At 39.4% G+C, this 24,378-nt stretch overlaps 1 protein-coding gene across 2 annotated transcripts in view; it reads left to right on the top strand.

Moving 5' to 3' along the window:
- Positions 1-24,378, top strand: part of CNST (consortin, connexin sorting protein) — a 110,729-nt gene that overhangs the window by 74,104 nt on the left and 12,247 nt on the right. For both annotated transcript variants that reach the window (XM_050950386.1, XM_050950387.1), the window contains exons 9-11: positions 346-367; positions 554-650; positions 11,958-12,865. In XM_050950386.1, coding sequence (XP_050806343.1) covers positions 346-367; positions 554-650; positions 11,958-12,865 — 1,027 coding nt within the window. The remainder of the gene's footprint in view (positions 1-345; positions 368-553; positions 651-11,957; positions 12,866-24,378) is intronic.

Here is a 24,378-nt window from a genome sequence, read left to right as displayed (position 1 = left end):
ACAGAAGTATGATTTTTGAAGTTGTTTTGTCCCTTTCAAAACATGTTTACAAGAAGTTTTTAGAACATTTCTGATGTGTTGTTTTTATCTTTTTTAACTGCCTTCTCAATTACGTGCAGCAAAGTCCATAATAATTGGCTTTCTAATTATGCTAACATATGGTACAGTTCTGTACTTTAAACTATGCTAGTGAACTGATAGTGTTTCAGTGTTGGAAATGTTCTGTGCTAATATTAGAGTATGGAAGAGACTAGTATGATTTGTCCGGTAGTTATGGTGACATTTGTTGTGAAGAATATTGTTCCTGAAAGTGGTAATTTATTCTTCTTTTCTTTATTGCTGCAGGCCACTTGTATCCAAACACAGGGTAAGAATTTGTTTTCCTTGATGCTGCTTTACCAATTTAAAGTATGAGTAAGGGTATTTTTTAGTGTGCTTTGACATACTTTTTATAGAGTTGGTTTGGAAATGTAATACAGAGTGGACTTCTCAAATAATTGCAGTGTTTGAGTTTAAAATCAACAGTTACAGTAAGTGCTGTCCTGTTTTACAGCTAGTAACTACAGAAAAGTCCTTGGGAGGCAATCGTTTTGTACAATTAATGGGATCAGAAGATTTAAAAGAAAGAGGGGCTGCTGCTTGTGATTCAGGTACATCTTGTATAGATTGTGTACATGTTTTTAAATGTACTCCTATTGATATTGTGCAACTGTTGCATTTGGAGTTGCAGCACATAAGAGAAGCAGAAATGAGAGTGCACATCATTTTTGCAAACTTGAATTTTTTACAGCATATAATAAAGTATTTGCACAGCATAAATAAGAAATAATCTAAGTAGGGAATGGTCTTCATAATAATTACTTTAAAATAGCATTTTAAAATATTTTAATTTTTTTGTGTTATATCAGTTCATATAACATACAAAGGGCTATTCTTAATAGGTACAAATGTCATATTAGTGCCAACCCAATGATCCTCCAATATATAAAATGCCTGGCTAGCAAGAGATCTGGTTATAAATATTCTAAGTTGTGGCCATTAAATATAGTTAATTATTTAAAAGATCCATGTATAAAGCTGCATTTTCCATACCAGCAAAGAAAAAATTAAGAAATGCATGTTTGAGAGTCTTAAAGAAAGAAAATGCATCATTAATATTTGTTCAGGATGATAACCGGAAGTATGTCTCATCTTCACTTCCCTTTTCTGCAAGGACACAATAGTGCTGTGTTTGAGGATTGCCCACATAGTGTAATTGCATGGGAGTGGAGAAGGAAGATAGTTTCTAAGCTGTTTCACCCTAGTACATCTTTCCTCGCTATGAGCAAAGATTTTTGCATGTTCCTGAGGTAGATGATGAGAGTTAAAGTGGTCTAAATTCAGTGTGTTTCTCTCTCCAGAGGCAGCTGCCATCATCCAAGAGATTTTGGGGTGGGGCTCAGAAGCTAGGAGATGATGGTGGCAGGGGATCACTGCTTCTCTACACACTACAGGTCTCTTCTCCTTCCATTCCACAGTGCTATCACTGCCACCACCCACACATAGTTATCTTTTGTTTGGGTTCTTATAGCACATCCACCACTGTGGCATCAAAGCTCATTCACAAGGCTGAAAAAAGTGCTGTCAGCTATCGTAATTTTATCATGAGTCTTGTAATGGTTGGTATATTTCTTACAACTCCACTTCCTGAAATCAGGAGATTGCATGAAAATGTCCAATTGCCTTCTGTTTTTTTAAGTTAGTTTATAACCCTTATGGTTTCAAAGAAAAGCTTAAAAACATGAAGCGACTGCAGCCTGAAGGTTCAGAAACCCAAAAGAATCCAAAATTTTGTTATTTTTATTGCTGGTTGGAAAACAGAATTTCTGTTCCACAGGAAATTCTGACATTTCTAAATTTGCTTTTTTTTCTGAATTAGAATGCAAGGCAAAAATTTCCTGCAGAACAGAAATTCTGAAAAATTTCAATTCAGACCCATCAAAATGTTTTCTTTGATAATGTCAAAACTTTATAATGTAAAATATAAAATATTTGTATATAAAAATTTATAGTAATATAAAAATCAAAACAAATAAAATGAAATAATGGTCAAAACAATTTATTTATACTTTATTCCCTCTGAAATTTTGTGAAAATTGACATGTTCCCTCAAAATATTTACATTTTGACAAAATTGTGTTTCCACTGGAAAACTGTGCCATCAAAAACGTTCCAGACAAGCTGTGATAGTTGTTTAAAAATCTCATGATTTTGAAGGGCCTGACTAATGATTTTTGAATGCTGAGGTTGGCAATACTGTGAAGAGTATTTATGTAACTTCCTCCCCACCCCCCAGGCTGGTACATTTCTTTGGGAAGCAGTGGATATGTGTCCTTGGCCCTCACACTGGCAGATCTCTTTAGGAGGAGAGTGACTTTTAATAAAAGTCTATCCCAGGATATGTCTACACTACGGGATTATTCTGATTTTACATAAACTGGTTTTGTAAAACAGATTGTATAAAGTCGAGTGCACGCGGCCACACAAAGCACATTAATTCGGCGGTGTGCGTCCATGTACCGAGGCTAGCGTCGATTTCCGGAGCATTGCACTGTCGGTAGCTATCCCATAGTTCCCGCAGTCTCCCCTGCCCATTGGAATTGTGGTTTGAGATCCCAATGCATGATGGTGCAAAAACAGTGTCGCGGGTTGTCATAGTATAATTCCCAGATCTGAACCTTAGCGTCCAAAATATGGGTACTAGCATGACTTTTCCTAAGCTTAATTACCAGCTTAGATCTGATATGCTGCCACCAATCAGGACTTAGGTAGAGCGCCTGATAGACTCTGGTCTCCCCCAAAACCTTCCCTGGGGACCCCAAGACCCAGATTCCCTGAGTCTCACAACAAAGGGGAATAAACCATTTCCCTTCCCCCTCCTTTCTTCCTCCCAGCTCTTCCCACCCTGGGTACACTAGGAGAGAGAGACAGATTCAAGCTCTGTGAATCTAAACAAAGGGATTCCCCCTTAGCCCTTCCTCCTTCCCCTCACCTAGGGGCAATACAGATTCAAGCTCCGTGAATCTAACACAAAGAGGAAATTTATCCTTCCCTTCTCCCCACCAATTCCCTGGTGAGTACAGACTCAATTCCCTTGAGCCTCAACTGGGGGAAAAATCAAACAGGTCTTAAAAAGCAAAACTTTTAATAAAAAGAAGGAAAAAAAGTACAAGTTATCTTTGTAATTTATATGGTAAATATTACAGGGTCTTTCAGCTTATAGACAATAGAAAGAAAGCTTTCTCCAGCAGAAATACAATTTAAAATACTTTTACCCAAATACACATTAAAACTCTACCAGCCAGATACACAGTTGCAAATATAAAAACAATTAAAAAAGACTAAACTGTCTTTCTACTTTTGTACTTACAAAATTGGAACAGAAGATTAGAGAGCCTGTAGGTATTTGTGGTCACTCTCAGAGCCTAGAGAGAACAAAGCAAAACCCAAAACTACAAACAAAGGCTTCCCTCCACTGAGATTTGAAAGTATCGTGTTTCTTGATTGGTCCTCTGGTCAGGTGTTTTTTTGGTTCCCTGTTTGCTAACCCTTTACAGGTAAAAGAGACATATTAACCCTTAACTATCTGTTTATGACATGGGTGATTCTGGGTAAATGTCGTCACTCATTCCTTCCTCCGTGAAAGCAACGGCAGACAATCATTTCGCGCCCTTTTTCCCTGGATTGCCCTGGCAGACGCCATAGCATGGCAACCATGGAGCCCGTTTTGTCTTTTGTCACTGTCAGTGTATGTGTACTGGATGCGGCTGACAGAGGCGGTACTGCAGCGCTACACAGCAGCATTCATTTGCCTTTGCAAGATAGCAAAGACGGTTACCAGTTGTTCTGTACCGTCTGCCATGCCGTTGTAAATTGGCGATGAGATGACGGTTATCAGTCGTTCTGTACCGTCTGCTGCTGTCATGGGTGCCCCTGGCTGAGGTTGGCTGGGGCCACAAAGACAAAAATGGGAATGACTCCCTGGGTCATTCCCTCCTTTATGTTGTATCTAAAAATAGAGTCAGTCCTGCCTAGAATATGGGGCAAGTGTGCTAGAGAACCAATGTACCAGAGAGCACAGTCGCTCCGTGTCACGTCCCACAGAAATGATGAGCTGCATGCCATTCTAGGGGGTGCCCCTGCAACAACCCCACCCGTTGCTTCCCTGCTCCCCCAACCCTCCTGGGCTACCGTTGCAGTGTCCCCCCCATTTGTGTGATGAAGTAATAAAGAATGCAGGAATAAGCAACACGGACTTTTTAGTGAGATAAAATGAGAGGGAGGAAGCCTCCAGCTGCTATGATAGTCCAGGCAGGACATTAAAGGGTGGCGGGGGCGAGGAGCCCAGCATCCCGCTGCTATGATAGTCCAGGCAGTACAGAAACTTTTCTTTAGACACGAAAAGGGGGAGGGCTGATGGAGCTCAGCCCCAAGTTGCTATGATGAAGACGGTTATCAGCCGTTCTGTACCATCTACCGGGAATGACCGGGAGTCATTCCTATTTTTACCCAGGCGCCCCCAGCCAACCTCACCTGAGGCCAGCCAGGAGCACTCACGGGCTGATGATGACGGTGGATAGCAGTCATATTGTACCGTCTGCCACCGGGGAGGGGAGGAGAGGGGAGAGGGTGCTGCTCTCACGTGCCGCAGCATCGCGTCTACCAGCAGCATGCAGTAGACATAGGGTGACATAAAAAAAGGCAATAAACGATTTTTTTCCCTTTTCTTTCACGGAGGGGAGGTAAATTGATGAGCTATACCCTGAACCACCCCGGACAATGTGTTTGACCCTACAGGCATTTGGAGCTCAGCCAAGAATGCAAATGCTTTTCAGAGACTGCGGGATAGCTGGAGTCCTCAGTAACCCCTCCCTCCCTCTATGAGCGTCCTTTTGATTCTTTGGCTTTCCATTACGCTTGTCACACAGCGCTGTGCTGAGTCCCTGCTGTGGCCTCTGTCTGGAGATTTTTTCAAATGCTTTGGCATTTCGTCTTCTGGAACAGAGCTCTGATAGAACAGATTTGCCTCCCCATACAGTGATCAGATCCAGTATCTCCTGCACGGTCCATGCTGGAGCTCTTTTTGGATTTGGGTCTGCATGGCCACCTGTGCTGATCAGAGCTCCACGCTGGGCAAACAGGAAATGAAATTCAAAAGTTTGCGGGGCTTTTCCTGTCTACCTGGCCAGTGCATCCGTGTTCAGATCGCTGTCCAGAGCGGTCACAATGGTGCACTGTGGGATATCGCCCGGAGGCCAATACCGTCGATTTGCGGCCACACTAACCCTAATCCGATGTGGTAATACCGATTTCACTGCTACTCCTCTCATCGGGGAGGAGTACAGAAACCGGTTTAAAGAGCCCTTTATATCGATATAAAGGGCCTCGTTGTGTGGACGGGTTTAACACTGCTAAAATTGGTTTAAACGCGTAGTGTAGACCAGGCCCCAATCAGCTATTGTTGCCTCCCACAATTCAGGCATGTCAGCAGCAGGGGGAAGCATGTTCTTCTGCAGCCATAAAGAAGAGAATTATGTGTGGGTGGGGGAGGAAAGATAAAATTAATATAAATATATTTGCTAGAATAAAGCCTATCACATTTTTTAAATAGCATGGAGAGAGATGGGAAACTAAAAAGCCACTTTTGTCTCATCTGTTAGTTGGCTGTCTCTGCTCACTTGGCTTTTAGAGGCAAGAATGTGACTATGGTAGTAAGAAAGGAGAGGGAAACTTCCAAGGGATTTGAAGAGAGCCTTTGTGAGAGTATAAATAGCCAAATTAAGAGGTTGTCTACAAGGGGAAATGGCCCGGAATAGCTATTGTAGAATAGTGCCCCATGGGGACATTCGAGATGAAGTGGATTAAGCTACATTGTATGGAATTAGCGTGTCCACATTGGAATCTATTGTGGAATAGCAATTCTACAATAGCTATTCTGAGCCATTTCCTAAGTAGACAAGCCATTAATTTGGTCATTTATAAACTCATTAAGGCTCTTTTCCAAAGTGGATTAAGCTAACAGTATAAAGGCACTCTTTTACGCTATTTGTTTAGGCTATTTGTACACTTATAGTAGCATGTAGAGTACATATACTGCATGCCCCCGCCCCCACAGCATGGGTATAAATAGCACTGTAGATGGTGAGGCATGGATTATGTAAGTAGAGTAGACACACCAGAACCTTAGGGGCGTGTAACCTACACCTTTTTCTATATGCCCAAGCAGTGCCTCCCCCATCTACACTGCTGTTTTTCGTAGTGTAGTGTCCGACTGCTTGCAGCCTTTTCCTACCATGGGAAAATCTCTGGCAGGGGAAAGGCAACAGGGAACGGCTCCAGCAGCTCCCAACTGCTGGAGCCTTTCCAGGAGGAAGCTTCCACCAGCTCTTCACTGCCGGAGCCTTTTCCCTGTTGCAAGGAAAGGCTCTGACAGTGCAAAAGGACTTTTGCAGGGGTAGGCAGTGGGGAAAGGCTCCAGTAGCAGGAAATTGCCTAAGCTTTTCCCCACTTCCAGCCCACCTGCTGGAGCCTTTCACTGCCATCCACCATAGCATGGGTTCAGCCTGCTTTTCACTGTAACTTGTAGCTACGTGTACCATACCTGCCACTACCAGTGTTCACAAGGCTTTAGTGTGGAATAAGTGTATCCACATGGAGAGAGAGTGTGGAATAGCTATTGTGCTTTATTTTCAGACCCTAGCTTATTTTACAACAGTTTCTCTTAGACAAGCCCAAAGACTCCACTTACCTACCATGTATAGAGTGGGGAATGGAGGCATGTGAGTGTTGTCTGTGTACATATATAAAACCTTAGTTATGTAATGTAGGTAGAATATATACTGTGGTAGCATCCTTCAAAGAAAATGCCACTTCTTCATTAATCGAAATCACACTTGGCTGGATTCATCCATTGCATGCGCAAGGGAATGCAATTTGTGCCTTTGAAGACAGCTGGCCCCAAGGAGGATTTGCCATTGTTCTCCCCTCAAGATTCTTCCTAGGAAAGCAGCTTTAAACTCCAGCCAGGCCTCTATAAGAACCCAACTGACTGAGGATACTGGGGGATGTATAGACTCGCCTGTTTTACAGCTTGTGCTGCTGTAACCCCTTCCACTCATACAGTTTCTGCTGCCAGGGTCCTGGAACTTGATTTCTGCCAGCTGAATGAATCAGGGCCTCTAAACCTATGTATTGCTCTTAAAACAGTAAAGTTGGAGCACATACTGTATCTATTCATTCTTTCAGCACCTGTCTGAAAGTCTTAATACTTTCCTGTTGTAATTTGAGATGGCCAGAACCCTGCATATTTGTCTTGTGTGCAAACTCTCTTGAACGAAATAATGAATAAGGAATTTAGTAAAATATTTTACAAACTGTTTATTGCACCCAATGCAGCATGTATGATTACCTGCCCTGTGGGCAGGTGGCATATGTGTGCATTCGATCAAGTGGCTCCTAGCCCTCAGAGACTGTGTACGGGCTTTGGAGGCTAGGGTGGCTGAGCTGGAGGAGCTAAGGGAGACAGAGGTACATAGATGAGACTTTCCGCGACACAGTAGAGTGGTCCCAACCCCGGTCTGACAGCTTCTGTGCTGTTGAGGAGGATGAAAATCTTAGGGAAGGAGAGCATCTAACTGGAGCGGAAGGAAACGATCCCATAGTTGGGACTGTCCTTCCAGATGATGATATGGTATCCTCTTGCACTGAGGATACCTCTCCATTGGGAGGGAACTCCAGTTATTAGAAAAGACAGGTATTGGTAATGGGCAATTTGATCATTGGAAACATAGATAGCTGGGTTTGCGATGACCATGAGAAACCCATGGTGACTTTCTTGCCTGGTGTGAAGATTGCAGATCTCTCAAGACTTCTAGATAGACTTATGTGTAGTTCTAGGGAGGAGCCGGTGGTCATGGTACATGTAGGTACCAATGACATAGGGGAGGATAGGAGAGAGGTCCTGGAGGTAAGAGATTGGACTCCAGGAGCTCCATGGTAGCATTCTCTGAAATCTTCCAGTTCCATGCGCAGGGCCAGTTAGACAGGCAGAACTGCAGAGTCGTGCAAAACATGCGTGGAAAACACCACAGTGGCCCAACACTGTAGCATTTAATTTCAGAAAGGGGAACTACACAAAAATGAGGAGGTTAGTTAAACAGAAATTAAAAGGTACAGCACCAAAAGTAAAATCCCTGCAACCTGCATGGAAACTTTTTAAAGACACATAATAGAGGCTCAACTTAAATGTAGACCCCCAAATTACAAAACATAGCAAGAGAACCAAAAGAAAGCCACCATGGCTAAACAACAATGTAAAAGAAGAAGTGAGAGGCAAAAAGGCATGCTTTAAAAAGTGGAAGTTAAATCCTAATGAGGAAAGTAGAAAGGAGCATAAACTCTGGCAAAAGAAGTGTAAAAATATAATTAGGAAGGCCAAAAAAGAATTTTTGAAGAACAGCTAGCCAAAGACTCAGAAAGTAATAGCAAAAAAATTTTAAGTACATCAGAAGCAGGAAGCTTGCTAAACAACCAGTGTTGCCACTGAATGACTGAGATGATAAAAGAGCACTCATGGACGATAAGGCTATTGCGGAGAAACTACATGAATTCTTTGCATCAGTCTTCACGGTTGAGTATGTGAGAGAGATTCCCAAATCTGAGCCATTCTTTTTAGGTGACAAATCTGAGAAACTGTTCCAGATTAAGGTGTCATTAGAGGAGGTTGTGGAACAAATTGATAAACTAAACCAAGGGTGGCCAACCTGTGGCTCCGGAGCCACATGCGGCTCTTCAGAAGTTAATATGCGACTTTGTATAGGCACCGACTCCAGGGCTGGAGCTACGGGTGCCAAATTTCCATTGTGCTGAGAGGTGCTCACTGCTTAACCTCTGGCTCTGCCCCAGGCCCTGCCCCCACTCCACCCCTTCCCGCCTCCTCCCTTGAGCCTGCCGTGCCCTTGCTCCTTCCCCCTCCTCCCCCGAGCCTCTTGAATGCCACGAAACAGCTGATTGGGAGGTGTGGGGAGGGAGAGGGAGGTACTGATTGGCAAGGCTGACGGTAGGTGGGAGGCACTGGGAAGGATGGAGGGGGGAGAGAGCTGATGAGGGGCTGCTGATTTATCACTGTGGCTCTTTGGCAATGTACATTGGTAAATTCTGGCTCCTTCTCAGGCGCAGGTTGGCCACCTCTGAATTAAACAGTGATAAATTGCCAGGCCCAGATGGTATTCACCCAAGAGTTCTGAAGAAACTCAAATATGAAATTGCAGGACTACTAACTGTCATCTGTAATCTGTCATTTAAATCAGCTTCTGTACCAAATGACTGGAGGATAGCTAATGTGATGCCAATTTTAAAAAAGGCTCCAGAGGTGATCCTGGCAATTACAGGCCAGTAAGCTAAAAGGTGTGTGAGTTGTCCAAACAAAAAATGTTAAATATTCTTATGGAAGCCACAAAAAAACTTCCCAAAATTTTACATGAACATTAAAGGTGATCATAAGATCTCACTTTCCTGGGTCTCTGTTTATGCCTCATAATGCTAGAAGCATTTCTTACTTTCTTATGTACAGAATACTATTTTTCTAGACTGAGTTTTTGCTTCTATAAGTGAATTTAGTTCTAATTTTTGGTTATCTGACATGATACCTTTAAAGGAGCCTGATTTTTAGAGAGCAGGTTCTCATCACTTCAGAAAATCAGCTGCTTTTTAGAATAACTTGAATTGGACGCTCTCTCAGAAAAATGAGCCACCCAAAATCACTAGTCACTCTTGAAAATATAGGCCTTAATAGTCATAAAAAGACTGACAGCACTGGACATTGAAGTCCTCTATCTTTAGTACAGTTACCGGATAGACACACAGTGTAAGCTTCCTCACACAGACATGTCTGTCTGTTTCAACCATGACCTCAAGGGACTATCCTGCATGGTAAAGAGGCTGATTTAATTTCCAAGTCCATTTAGTCTTTGGTGTTCCTACTTGCCAACAAAGGTGCCTGTTGTAATATGGCCATATCAACTGGGAAAAATTGACAGATGGTAACAAAATCTTGCTACTGACAGTCTGGGCTGTATTTGAACTGGTGAACTATACATGTAGAGCTCAGTATCCCATTACAAACCCCTCAACTGTCTTGTCCTTTGTGCCTTATTTTCAAAACACACTTTCTCTCTCTCTCATACCCATTTCTTCTTTCTATCCTATATAATTTAGCTTCTGTGTATCCCTTCCATCTATTAACGTTCTGATTTTTATTCATCCTCAAGGAGGCTGCGTGGTCTTTCATATAATTTCTAACCGTACTTTTCATTTTCAGCTAATATTTCATCAAGTTTTAAAAGATAATCTTTCCTTGCTTTAAGACAGTGAAATTCAACCCTGTTTCAAATATTTGAGAGCTGAGCAGAGAAAGCAGTGCTCTGTTCTAGTGCAGGTTTACACTAGGGTTCAGGTTTGACTCAAAATCCATAGCTAGCGTGGATTCAGATTGAATGGTTTAAGAATCTTGTGACACTTCAGCAGGAAATGGTGGAAATTTCTGGGGCTGCTTGAAATTTCTTCCATCAACCTGATCCATAGACCCTTCTGGTTTTGACTCTGAACCAAAAATTCAATTACGTAGATTTTGTGGTAGGAATTTGTTGTGTATTGTTATTATTATTTATTATTACAGTAACTTCCATAATAATGTTGTTCTAGGTGGCTCTGTATAAACGTAATAAAAAAAGTCTGTTGAATAGAGATTGCTTTGTCATTTGAATCTCAGGCACTCCCTTTTTCTCTCCCCAAAACTGGCAGGGAGGAGGAAGAAGGTTGGATTTGAGGTTTCAGTTAAGGCCCATATCTAATAGTTTTAGGCACAACTCAGACTAGCTTTTTGGTCTTCCACTACTTGAACATATTGTATTGGCACTGAATGTACTATTTCTTAAATTCCTACTTTGTTCGAAATAAATAATTATTGAATTATAAGTTCTTAAACCTACCAATAAATAATTAACCAACATTTCCTAACCAAAAATGAGTGTAACTCTAAACTTTTTTGAATTCACAGTATTTGTGTATTATTATTCTCACTTCTCATTAAAATAAAGTTCCATAACAGCTCAGTAAACAGAGATCACTCTTCCCCCGGTAATTTATATTGAAAATATCTGAAACCAAACATAAGCTAAATTCAAATTGTATTTTTTTTTTAATTTATAACCCATACTGGCTACCCACAAATAAGTCCATAAAAGCAATTTTAGCTGTGTAATTTATTATCTATGAATATTGTAATCAAATATTTTACTTTACTTTGCATTAACTTAAGGAAATAGTTAAATATTAAAGACAAAGGACCACATGTAAAATACATTTCAATTCTTGTGATTTTAGGCTTTTTAAAAAATGCACCTACATACCTCAGTGAATTGTATGAATTATAGATAACAGTAATACTAGTGTATCTGAGTTACCCATTGCAGTGGAATCAGGAAAAAAAATTCTTCTGTAGTTATGACATCATATCCCTCTTCCCTCTCCACTCTTTCTTCTAGAAATCTTGGAATAATGTACATGTAGTTCCTTGCATGAAATATGTTTGAGGGGGAAATTAGGCCTTTATTCCTTGAGACACTTAAGAATATTCTTTACTTTAAGCATGTGAGTAATCCCATCCCTTTTCAGCAAAATACGCATGTTCTTAACTTTAAACCGTCACTTAAGTGCTTTGCTGAATTGGGGTCTTATTTATGATTTATTCTGGGTATTTTATGTTTTCTACTAACTAGAGCAGCACTATCTGCACTAGAGGGGAATTTATTCTGAAACATTTGTGTGCTGTGTTATCATGTCATAGTATGCTCTTTTGACACACTACTGATGTTTTGAATCATTTTAAAATGCTGGAACTGTCTTCCTGTTGCATTTAGATACTGAAACTCGGCCTGGCACTGGACCAAGAAAAGAAAACCAGCACACAGAGAGACAGATGAGTGAGAGCTCCCTGTGTGATAGTAAAACTGATAGGCTTACAGAAGCAGCAAGTTTTCAAGTAGCTGCAGGGAAGGACCACATGGAGGAGCAGCACTGCAGTGCTGAATCAACACTGGAGCCACACACCCAGTCTATAGGGACAGTGGGCAGGCCTTGTTCTGACTGTTTATCATCTGGGGATGCTGGTAAAGATAACAGTTTGCAGCCGAGAGAGAGGCAGTTCTCTAAGGATGTGGCTAAAATAGAAGACGTGGCTAAGCAGCCTGGAGTGGAACTCTCTGGTGCGCCAATGGTAGACACCTTAGTTTTAGCGGACGCTGATTATATCCCTTCTGATTTGATTTCTAAAGATGAAAATGTGCAAGCTGAAAGAAATGTTCTCAGATCAAAACACCGTGCATGCTCTCCTGAGACTGCCAGAAGCCAGCTAGGAAATAGTGCATTAAACCAGCAGCAGCAGAAGCCTGGTTTAGATGAGGATGGAAAATGCCCACAGGACAGAACTGCATCAAACATTTGTGAAAACATGTGTTATGGAAGTAACAACACACCTGAACATATCAGTCCTGCACATCCAAAAGTATTCAAGGGACTGCAGGAGATGGCAAGGCAGCAGGAGGAGGAGGTAAATAATGACGAACCGGAAGATTTTTTTGGCAGATTCTTAAATGGTAGCATAAAAGACACTGAAGAATCCCTTGCAAATTTAGAAAACCAAGAGGACTCTGAAACTCTCCCAGATATTCCACTGGAACAAGCATCATACATTTCAACAGAAGCTTTATTATTAGATGACAGCTTTTCTTCGCTCGATGAACTTGCAAAAAGGATAGAGATTGCAGAGGTAAACACTGGGAAAACTAAAAACTATAAAAAAAAATTTATTGAATTTATTATAATCTTAAACATTTAGCCTGCTTTAAAATGTGTGTTACATATGTATCCCTACACATCACTTCCTTAGTTTTAATATGAAAACTTAATTATTTGTTTTTATTCTTCCTCTGAATTGATTTACAGCCTGATTGTGTTTTTCAGAGATACTTAGCATCCACAGTTCCCACAGAAGTCCGTGGGAGTTGTTGGGGTCTCAGCACCTCTGAAAATCAGACTCTTACTCTGTATCGACATGAAATATTCTTACCATTATTATTTTATATTATACACAGAGGTATTAGGAGTGCTGAGCAATCATAATAATTTCTTCCCTTGTAATTTTATATAAAGAAGTTGCACAGTAAATGGCAGGTGATGTAAGTTGTCTTCCTTTAATTGAATGTTAATCATTCTTATTCATTGATAGAGTAAAGCTTGTTTTTCACTGCCCATCCCCACAGGTGAGTAACAGAAGAGAGGGGAATTACCTATATAATGTGCTGTGTAACACTTTTTTATACATCTCTTTATGTGTTTTTAAATAAGAACAGGGAAACTAAGACAGGAAGAAATCTGCCCTGACATATTTTATTTATGTACTTTTTATTTTCCTAACCTCTGTCAATTCTGTTGTTCAAACAAAAGTAATTAGGAGCCTCAGGGTTTGGTCAATGGAACCATTAGTGCTGTGCTAGTATGGCCCATAATGAGTATCAACAATTCTAAAGATCAAAAGGTCTTCTAAAATACTTAAAAATAGAAGGCAAAATTCTGCCCTAATTCCTTTGAGCCCCATTACAGGAATGTAGGATGTTAGGGATTAAGCAGAGATTTCCTCAGCCGTTATGTTTATGCATGTGCAGGTGAAAGGCCTGGGATAGCATGTAGTATTGGCCATCCCTATGCGTTCAAAAATCATGACTCGGGCCTCCAAAATCCTGAGATGTTTAAAAATAATACTTAGGATTCTTTTTTGTTTGTTTGTCTTCCGGGTATACTTAGTTTATGTTTTCAGGCTTTTGTCTACTACCATGAAGGCTAGAAACTTTTTTTTTTTAATAAAAGCTAATATTCTCACATAATCATGCAATTCCAGCAGCTGGGGTTTTGAGAAAGGCCTGCATTAATGTAGTATCTGAGTGTCTCACAATCTTTAAAGTGTAGGAAAGTGCTATAAACTCAGTTTTACAATGGGGAACATAGACTAAGAGACCAAGGCCACCCAGGAAGCTTGTGGCAGACCAGAGAATTGAGTGCTGGACTCCCAAGTTCCAGGCTAATGCCCTAACTACTGGATCATCTATCTTCTCTATTGTGAGATGCATGATAAAATCACAAGAGTTGTCAGTACAGTATAGCATTTGCCCCAAAGGTCTCCTTACTGCTGCTCCAAGATTGAGCACCCTGCACTCCTCCAGTGCCTCCTGCATGAAATCAGGAAGCTCACTAGGTACCCGGGCTGAGCCACGTTCATATAGTTGGCTGACCTCAGCTCTTTGGATTCAATAAGTAGCACACACATGCATAACATTATGCATGTTGGTCAGATGTCCGCCAAATCAGGGCCTGAATTTGCACATGTAAACACCATAATTTGCACGCATCATTGAACTAACTATTCTGCTGATTTGCATGTGCAAAACTCTGCATAAACTGAGACTGCCTTGGAAAATTTGTAAATTATACCTTACAGATAGTCCAGTCCAACCCCCGTGGATATATAGAAGAGCCCCTTAAATATCATCCCTCAGTGTTGGGTACCTTCTGGAAATTCAATATATTGAGCTACACAGCTAAAGCATTTATTTTAATATAGAAGGGAGTCCTAAATAAATTTTATAGCAGTTAGACCAAGTATGTTTAAACTGCTAACAATTTAATTTTTTTACCCAGTTTCTTCACCAAAGCTAGACCTGTGCTGGCCCAGTTAACTGATGGTATTGCTTTCTTATGGGAACTCTTGCTTGATTCCTGGTTTCATTCTGCTCCCAGGGCTTTAAGTGCTGTGGCAGAAGAGAGTACCTTACATAACTCAGTAACAAATTCTCTCTTGCCAAATAAGAAGCAATGTTGGTTTGCTCCAAGGAGAGTCTTTTTCCAGTCATCCTTTGCAGGAGACCTGAGCTTGTGAGGTATAAATCGGGTGGAAAAGGCGAGGGGAGTTAATCTCAAAAAAGTTACAGTGTGTAGTATGCAAGATCTTGCACTGTTCTGAGATGCCTGCATTTGTTAGACTAAGCAGGGTGAGTTAAGGACAGTATAGCTCATCTGTATTCAGTTTCCTTGTGTGGTTTTTTTTTCTAGTTAATCTTGCCACTTCATGTTATTTTAGGGCTTAATTTTCGAAAGTGCTAAGAACCCGCAAATTCAGTGGAAGAGAAAAGAATCTCCCAAGTGCTTGGCACTTCTGAGAAATCAGCCCCTTAATTTGTTTCTATTGTTAATTTCCTTTAGTACAAATAATTAATAATTTGATTTTTTATTAGAAGTACTGTTAAAAAGAATTTAAATTAAGATATCATTAACATTTTGACAAGTCATCTGATCTTTGCAGTCAATATGTAATTTCTCCCACTGTTGTCATGAAACCTTTGCAAAAAGTATGCGTAGTGTGTATTGACATGATATTCTGGGAAGCAAATACTTGGAAAATGAATTAGCATTTCCGTGTGTTATATTTAGAAAGCAAAAATCCTTGCATAAATTTCACAGTGAGAATGGAAAAAGAAAACCATTTCATTAATCCTATCAAATTCACGGCCATGAAAAACACATCACGGACCGTGAAATCTGGTCTTTTGTGTGCTTTTATCCTATACTGTACCGATTTCACAGGGAGACCAGCATTTTTCAAATTGGGGGTCATGGCCCAAAAGGGAGTTGCAGGAGGGTCGCAAGATTATTTTACAGGAGATTATGGTATTGCCACCTTTACTTTTGTGCTGCCTTCAGAACTGGGCGATTGGAGAGTGGTGTCTGTTGGCCAGGCGCTCAGCTCTGAAGGCAGCTTCCCATGGCATACCATGCCATCCTTACTTCTGTGCTGCTGTTGGCAGCGGCTCTGCCTTCAGAGCTGAGCACCAGCCAGCAGCCGCCACTCTCCAGCTGCTCATCTCTGAAGGCAGCGCCACTAGCAGCAACAGCACAGAAGTAAAGGTAGCAGTACCGCAACCCTCCCCCTTACAATAACCTTGCGACCCCTCCCTCCCCACACAACTCCTTTTTGGATCAGGACCCCTACAATTACAACATCTTGAAATTTCAGATTTAAATAGCTGAAATCATGAAATGTACAATTTTTAAAATCCTATGACCATGAAATTGACCAAAATGAACAGTGAATTTGGTAGGGCCCTACCTATAGTGGACTACAAAATACTGGATAGGTCAATCTGATCAGAGTAAAATTGATCATGGAGCAAGTCTCAACAGGAATAAAACAACACATATTAGTTGGAAAGGAAATGGGAAATAATTATTATTTCAAAATAAGTTGCATAGACTTACCCAACCATATGGTTTGTATCTATTTGGTATTATTGTCTGAGTCTAGTAACACTATTGCTTAGATTTAAATAAATTATTGAACATAAAAAATCATTATATGTACATAAAAAGCATACATGCATTTTCTTGTAATATTTATAGTAAAGAGGGTTTTTTTATTACCTCTATATTTGGATCAGATAATTACTTCACGCAGTACCCTCCTATTACATTCTAAGTCTGAATTCAAATACTAATTATAAAAATAAAATGGAGAGTTTCTACTTTTATTTCAGGCATTTATACATGGTGGCCTTTTTCTGAGGACTTGGGAACCTCACAATAAATGTAAAAAAATTGCTAAATGTTGGTCTTTCCAAGCAAAAACACAATAAATCTTAAAGACCCTACTAGGCCGACAAAAGTTGGAACGAATATATAGCCTAACAAAGGGCCTTGAAGTTCACCGAACTTGGGCTCTGGAAGACTGTCAGCTGGTAGAGGTTTCAGAGATTTCAGAGGTTGAAGCCCTCTTCTCAGGTCAGCTTCCTACTATTTCTGAAAAGATCAAGAATTGACAAGAGCAGTTGAACAGATTGTAACCACAATCGGACAGAATTAAAGGTACTACTCAGTCATCATTTCATCTATTGTTAAAGGGTCAGACTCTCACATGATGTAAGCAGATGCAATTTGATTTGTAAGGTCTATGTTTACATTATACTCTTCCTGTTTGAGTGGCCAGATTCTTTGCATGATATTAGGGCCATTAAACAGAGATCAATTGTGTCCCCATCTCTACCAACAAGGTCCAGAGATTCCTTATTGTTGCATATAGCCCTTATCCTGTAGGTTGGAGTTCAGTGGAACTATTCCTGTACGTAAAATTGTCCACATGTGTAAACATTGGTAGGATCAGGACCTGTACTGCTATGTACTGAAGCCCGAGTGACCATCTGAGTTTCTTAGAAAAGAATGGTTAGATGGCATCTAAATATAATATAAACAGCAGCTAGTGAACCTACCCAGTAGCTCCTTTTTGAAGTTTAAAATTCATGTCTTGTGTATTTGTTGCTAATATATCAAAAGAGCTTTGGTCCATTTCAGAATGAAACTGCTAATAGCTTAACTATGTAGTTTCGCATTTGGCAGTTTGTCACACACTTACTGATTAATGCATTTTTTAAAATAATGTATATATTGAATAAAACTAAAATGATAGACTTCTGTCATGTAACTGGTTAAGAGGTAAGCATCATAGATAAATTACAACAGTTTTCTGTTTTTAAACCAAAGCATTTGTGAATGCTCTGGGCCCTTTTGACTAGATCTCCATTAAAGGTCCTCGCAAAACTTCTGTCAAAATTATCTCTGCATATGCTGTGAATGATCCCAATAGACAGACTAAGAGTGGCATTAGTACATTAGTTTAAATCGTTTTTCTTAAGTTTTCAAGGTACAAGTCCCCATTTTCAGAGCTGGACCCAAGTGGTGTGTCCACAAAATCTGTGTATAATAAAATCTATGATAATATTTGGGAAGAAATTAACTCTGTGAGTAAGAAATTAGGTGTTTTGAATTCTGTACCAAATGCTGATACCAATAGGGTGGAAAGGAAAGTAATTTCATTAGCACTTGCTTTTAAGTGCCTAGCAGTCTTGATTTGCGATCTTCTTTTTCAGCCAGCGTGTTATCCTTGTGTTGATTTGTAAAGTCCACTACCCTCAGCATTTTTCTTTATTGTAGACAGTTTCCATTCAGTCTTACGCATTGCAGAAAAGAGCAAAAGCTACTAAAACATTTAACAAAGAATGAGTTACAAAACAACAATAGCTATAGGTTAATAGATGGCCCCAAAGACTGCAATTCACTCATGGGCCTTTGTTGGTATCCTCCATAGTAATGGTAAAAACTTGGGTCAAAAGATGTGTTAAGGCCAGCAGAGCCCTGAGAGTGAATTCAGTCACATAGTCATGTCAAGGTCATCTATTGTTGATTATATAACCTAAAGTTTAAAAAAAGTTTTAACATTTCAACTTCTGTTTTATGTAGGGCCTTCTTTTGCTGGGAGCCCTTTATGTAACACAGAAGTAGTCACAGTGGTGCAAGCCCTAGATTTCAACACTGTGGTCCATGCCAGCCAGACAATGTTAACTGCAGTATCCTGGTCAAATCCAATTCAGTTAATTACTTTCTATCTATCTATCTAAATTCCTCCTGCAGTCATTACTGAAAAAGCTACCTGCAAATTCCCCACCTAAAAATTATTGTGGAAAACATTTGGTGCAGTGTGACTCTTTCATTCCATCCCATTTCAATGGCGAGTAAGTGATCTGCATATAAATAGTTTGTAAAATGCTTTGGGATCCTCCAGGATGAGAGGTACAATAGAAAAGTAAATTAAAATTATTTTAGTTGACTGAAACTGTGTGTTCCTGTAGGATAGTTCCACTTCTTGAGTGGCTTTCTAGATAAAGTGCAAATAACCTTTTATTACTTAATAAAAGAAGAAAAGAGAGGGTATAAACATCTGCAATGAGCAATTTTCAGTTGAGAGTACGGATAGATTTGGTAGATACAGACGGCAGTCTGGACAAAGTGATATTGGATATGTTAATTCCATTATAATAATAGATTCTGTTTGTATGGTGCCTAGGAGCCATAGCTTTGTAGGTGACTTGCAAAACAAATAATTAAAATATAAATTACAAATACTAGCTAAGTTTTAAAAGCAAATAACATATTTAAAACTAAATCCTGGCATCAGACAGAAGAGATTTCTCCTCACCAAGAAGAAAGGGCTTTATGCCTGTGTGCTTGTGTCTGTGTGTCTTTTTGTTTAAAAACAAAAAAAAAATCTAGATCCATGGCACTTATTAGGTCAGAGGGTTAATAGATCCCAACGACTGTAACTTCGGAGATAAAGACATTAGCAGTTCTACTGCTGCAAGACTGAAAGGCCTCCCTCACTTTTCTTAATGGGGAAGATGGTATATAGGGTGTTGAAAGCCTAAGATGCATGGGATTCAGTCTATTTTAGTCCTTTATATATTAGAACTAAAACCTGAAACTCAGTCCATATAACAATAGGCAGGCAGGGCAATGAGTGAAACTCAGAGTAGCAAGACTTCCTTCACAAAGGTACAACCTGAACCAGTTAACAAGACACTGCTAGTGACAACTAACCTGCTCCTTATGCAGTTGAACAGGAGCCATTGATCCTCTTTATCACAAGCAATACAATTATAGCAACACATTCAGGTGTCAAACATTCTAGTTTCCTAAAGCAAATTCATTTTACCCCCAGATAGATGAGCAAACTATCATTTTCTGCCCACCCTTCATTTTATCATGGTGAGGAAGTGTGAGTAGTTTTTGTGCCTGGGCTGGTAAATTATTATGATGAGCTGATTTTAGACAATTACTTCCAGTTCAGCTGGGTCAAATAACATTCATCTAGTATATAACCAATGTAGACTCTTTTTTTTTTTTCTCACTGTGTTTGCTGGGTTTTAATGTGCTTTGTTAATTGTTCCTGTTGTTTCATTAAAGATAATAGCTTAAGCCCCTAAGTAACAATCAGGGTGTGGGGTTTACTTTGATGCTCATTTCCTTTTGATACTCAGAGTTTAACTTTATCCTTTCAACAATATTTGAATGTGGTTTTTAAACTGCATGCTTCTGAAGTGTGTACAAATGCACCTTTTTTGTACTTAAGTTTGTCTCAATGCAACAATTGTTTGGCTAGCTAATGGTTATAAAATATTGCCAGTAGCTGAGAGAGCCAAGCTTAATCATTATCTTTTACTAGTTAAGTCACTGAAAATACGAAATGACATTATTGGTGCAGTGCCTACTGGATTATGCCATCAGCCTCTCCTTTTAAACACAGCTCTTTGGAGTGTCTCTGTCTCTGATCTGTCTGATTAGAGTATACATTTGTGCAATATGTAGCTCTGCATTGTGAGGTTATTTAAGAAACAGAAATTGTGAAACAGACCACTTGTTTTCTGTGTTTGTACTATTCTTATCATTTCTGTAGAGTGCCAGCATGTTGTCATATCCTCTGCTAATTTGATTAGATTACACCGAGTATTACAGCAGGCCAAAGCCATAAAAGTAGCCTGGAATGTTGAGTTTTGAATCCACATTTTCTGTGAAATTGAGACTGACAATTATAAATATGTTAGGTCTTGTCCCTCATTAGTAGATGAAAGATATATTTGGTTCAGTAGCAAATCTGATTTCATATACACCTCTATGCCAATATAACGTTGTCCTCGTGAGCCAAAAAATCTTACTGCGTTATAGGTGCAACTGCATTATATCGAACTTGCTTTGATCCACCGAAGTGCGCAGCCCCGCCCCCCGGAGTGCTGCTTTACTGCGTTATATCTGAATTCGTGTTATATCGGGTCACGTTATATCAGGGTAGAAGTGTATATCTAACGCACCCTCCTCATCTGTAACCTAAATGTATGCAGATAACTCCTGCTAATTTTCAGAGTAACAAATCAGTTTTTACTAACTCCTTCTAATTTACAGAGCAGGTATAAAAGTACTAGTAAAATTTCACTCAGACTTAATGGGGGGATAGATGTTTTTCTTCTTAAGTAAAGATGATGTCAGGACAGAAATGGGCATGTCTAAATACATTTTCTATTTTTAAGTCCTGTTAATTTCCAGCATGGGCATAACTGCCAACATATGAAAACTATAAATAGGAACATTTGGGGAGGAAAAATTGAGGCACACCTTCTAACTCAATTGAAATTCAATAGCCAAAGGGCAGCATGGAAAACTTAAAATACTTTACTAAAATATCATGACTATCCCTTCTGCAATAGGGGACAGTTGTTGTGCATACTTCTGTTTTATGCATAATATATACTTACAACTTAATTTTTATATATAGGGGTTTTTTGTACTGCTCGTCATTGTAGTATCTGCACAGTTTTAAGTAGTTTGTGTTCTTGCTAAAAAGGATTATGTAGTAATAGGAAAATATGGTAGGTGTTTTAAAGAAGGGCTTTGTGAACAGACACTAGTGCTTAAATCTTATTTTAGTTTGATTCATTGTGAATATTCTCACACAGTCGTGTTGTCTATTGCTCTATGTTTTAATTTGTGAAAAATATTATGTTCTTTATGTATCCTAGAAGTTTGCTAAAGCATAGTCGGTCAGTCAACTAGTAGAGTCTCACATTTGCCATATGATCCTGAAAACTCAGTTGCAGTGTTTAAAAAGTTGACTGTTACTATCAACACCTGGATCACAGGGAATGTGTGCTACTGCCCATGCCATTTTGATGTTGGATTTATAGAGATGTCTCAAATGTGCAAGTCTGACATCCAGCAAATCTGAACACTGTTATAGTTGCATCCTCTTACGTTATAAACTAACTTTTTAAAAGCTTTTGTCTAAAACTCAGTTGAGTACCATTTTATGGAAGATCTTTTCTTTTTGTGTAATTGTGATCATGTTTATCAGATAGTGATGACACTAACACACTAAGCAAATTTTCATATATGCATTTACATTACTACTCATACAACAGTTTTGTGCACCATCTAGCTATTCTCTTACTTGGAAACGTTTCCTTTTTTCTTCTCCTAGTTCATGCAAGAACCCAAAAACAGAGGAAGAGAATACAGGCTGCTCCTTAAGGCAGCAAGGCACAATTAACCCCGCCTTGCTTTAAGCTGTCTTTTTAGGACTGTCTCCTGTGCTTTGCTACAGAACACTTTAGGCTGCAAGCAGGAGAAGGAAACATCCGCCCTCCCACCCTCTACTCTCACACTCTTAACGTGATAACTTGCAATTCCAACACAGTCCTCAATACATCACACTGTACTCTTACTAAAGAACATCTCTAGTTGTAGTAACACTCAAATTAAGAAGCCAGTTAAAGCCTGCATTCTTTGGTGCTTCTATTTTGAAAAATAGTAATTTGGAAGGCAGAGGTATGTTTCTGCCTCTAACTGCCCAGAGTAGGTACCCTTTTACCCTCTTAATATGTTACTGTTTAACCAGAAGTAGTCAGTTGTGTTAATGCAATTATATATGTGAATTCTTTTTATTGTAAATACTATTGTCTACTTTGGTTGTAAATGATCATGTTACTTTCATATTGAAACAGCTTATTATTTAGAGCTTAATATTTGGTCTCTACAAAAATATGAGTAGAACTAAAGATAAACACATTTTATCAATAGATTCTAATTTTTCTAAAAAGCCATGGCCCTAAATACCTTCTCTATATTTAGATAACTTAGCCTCTTGTGTATTAATGGGAATCTCTGTATATACTCAACTCCATTCTGGAGGTTGACTAGATCCAGGTGAAGCCAGAAGAAGTAGTTAATTCCACATCAGCACTTGAGCATCACTAATATGCTCTGACTTTTCCTACCTTACACTGTTTTATACACAGGATAAAAATGGACCTACATACTAGTCTGAAATTCCTTCAGAAAGTTGTATTGAATCTCCATTGTAGTTTGTCATCGGCCATTTTTTCTAAACATTTCAAATTCATTTTGAAGAAATCAAATTTCAGAAACTTTACTTGGTCTCATGGATTCTATCTTTAGACCAGGAAGGTGGCCTGTGAATAAGCACCATGTCCAACTAATTGTTCTGTACCATTTCTTACATCACTGTTGTTACTACATTTCTTCAGTGGGACTGTATCATGCTACCATTATGAAAATTATTGCCACTTGAACTTTAAGAGCCTGATGCTCTGAGTGTTCAGTATCTTGCATGCAAGATCTGGCGCTCTGCCACAAATATATCAGATACTGTGGTCATCCTCTGTCCATTTACTTACCTTGAATATGCCTTCTATGAAAAACTCATGACCTTATCTAATCTTGCCAAACAAAAATTGCTTGGTCATTGCATCAACCAGTGAATGCATATTTGATATCTTTATTCTGCAACGTTCTTGTTTTGAGTTGAGAAGCCAAACTTTTTCCTACTTTTGTTCTGTTGGGCTCTCTCTGCCTAGTCTCTTCTGCTCCTATGTATGCACAAATAATTTAGTTTGTTTGGTATATAAAAGAAAATTGCTTGCTTTTTGTTTTTTAAAGGAACAGTATTTTCAATTATTTTCTATTATGCGGTCTCAGATTCTTTCTCAAACATTTTGATACATGTCTGTTTAACACTTACCAGGTGCTGCAGCCTGAACATCCAGTGCTGCACGACAGTGGTACCATCTGTCTGGTTTCTGTTAGAATAAGACATTAGTTTTCCTGTGCTCCAGGGTGTGCTTTTGAAGTGTTCTTCTGTGGGCCCATCTTATGAGATCAGCACCAACATTTGGGCAAATGTGAGGTCTTGCATCTCGGAACAAAGAATGCTGGTCGTACTGGATGGCAGATTCTATCTTGGGAAGCAGTGACTCTGAAAGAAGGCTTAGGGTTATGGTGGAAAGTGAGCTGAGCATGAACTCACTATGTTCCCCTGCAGCTAAAAGGGCTAATGTGATGCTTGGATGTGTAAATAGGGGAATCTCCAGAATTATGTAATTGGTATTTGGCTTTGGTGCTGCTATTACTGGGATATTGTGTCCAGTTCTTGTGTCCACAGTTCAAGAAAGACATTGATAAATTGGAGAGGGTTCAGCGAGGAGCCACAAGAGTGATTAAAGGATTGGAAAAAATGTTTTAATGATAAACTCAAGGCGCTCAATCTATTCAGTTTAACAAAAAGAAAGTGAAGGGGTGATTTGATTACAGTCTATAAGTACATATATGGGTAATAAAAAAATTATAATGGGCTCCTCAGTCTAGTATAACAAGGTCCAATAGCTGGAAGTTGAAGCTAGACAAATTCAGATTGGAAATATGGTGCTAATTTTTAACAGTGAATGTAATTAACTATTGTAAGAATTCACTAAGGGTTGTGGTGGATTCACCATCATTGACACCTTTTAAATTAAGATTGGATGTTTTTTCTAAAAAGATGCTCTCATTCAACCACAGCTA

The sequence above is a fragment of the Gopherus flavomarginatus genome, chromosome 4 (genome assembly GCF_025201925.1).
Source record: "Gopherus flavomarginatus isolate rGopFla2 chromosome 4, rGopFla2.mat.asm, whole genome shotgun sequence".
NCBI lineage: Eukaryota > Metazoa > Chordata > Testudines > Testudinidae > Gopherus > Gopherus flavomarginatus.
The sequence above is the reverse complement of the archived record's forward strand: the minus strand, read 5'-3'. Positions and strand labels throughout refer to the sequence as shown.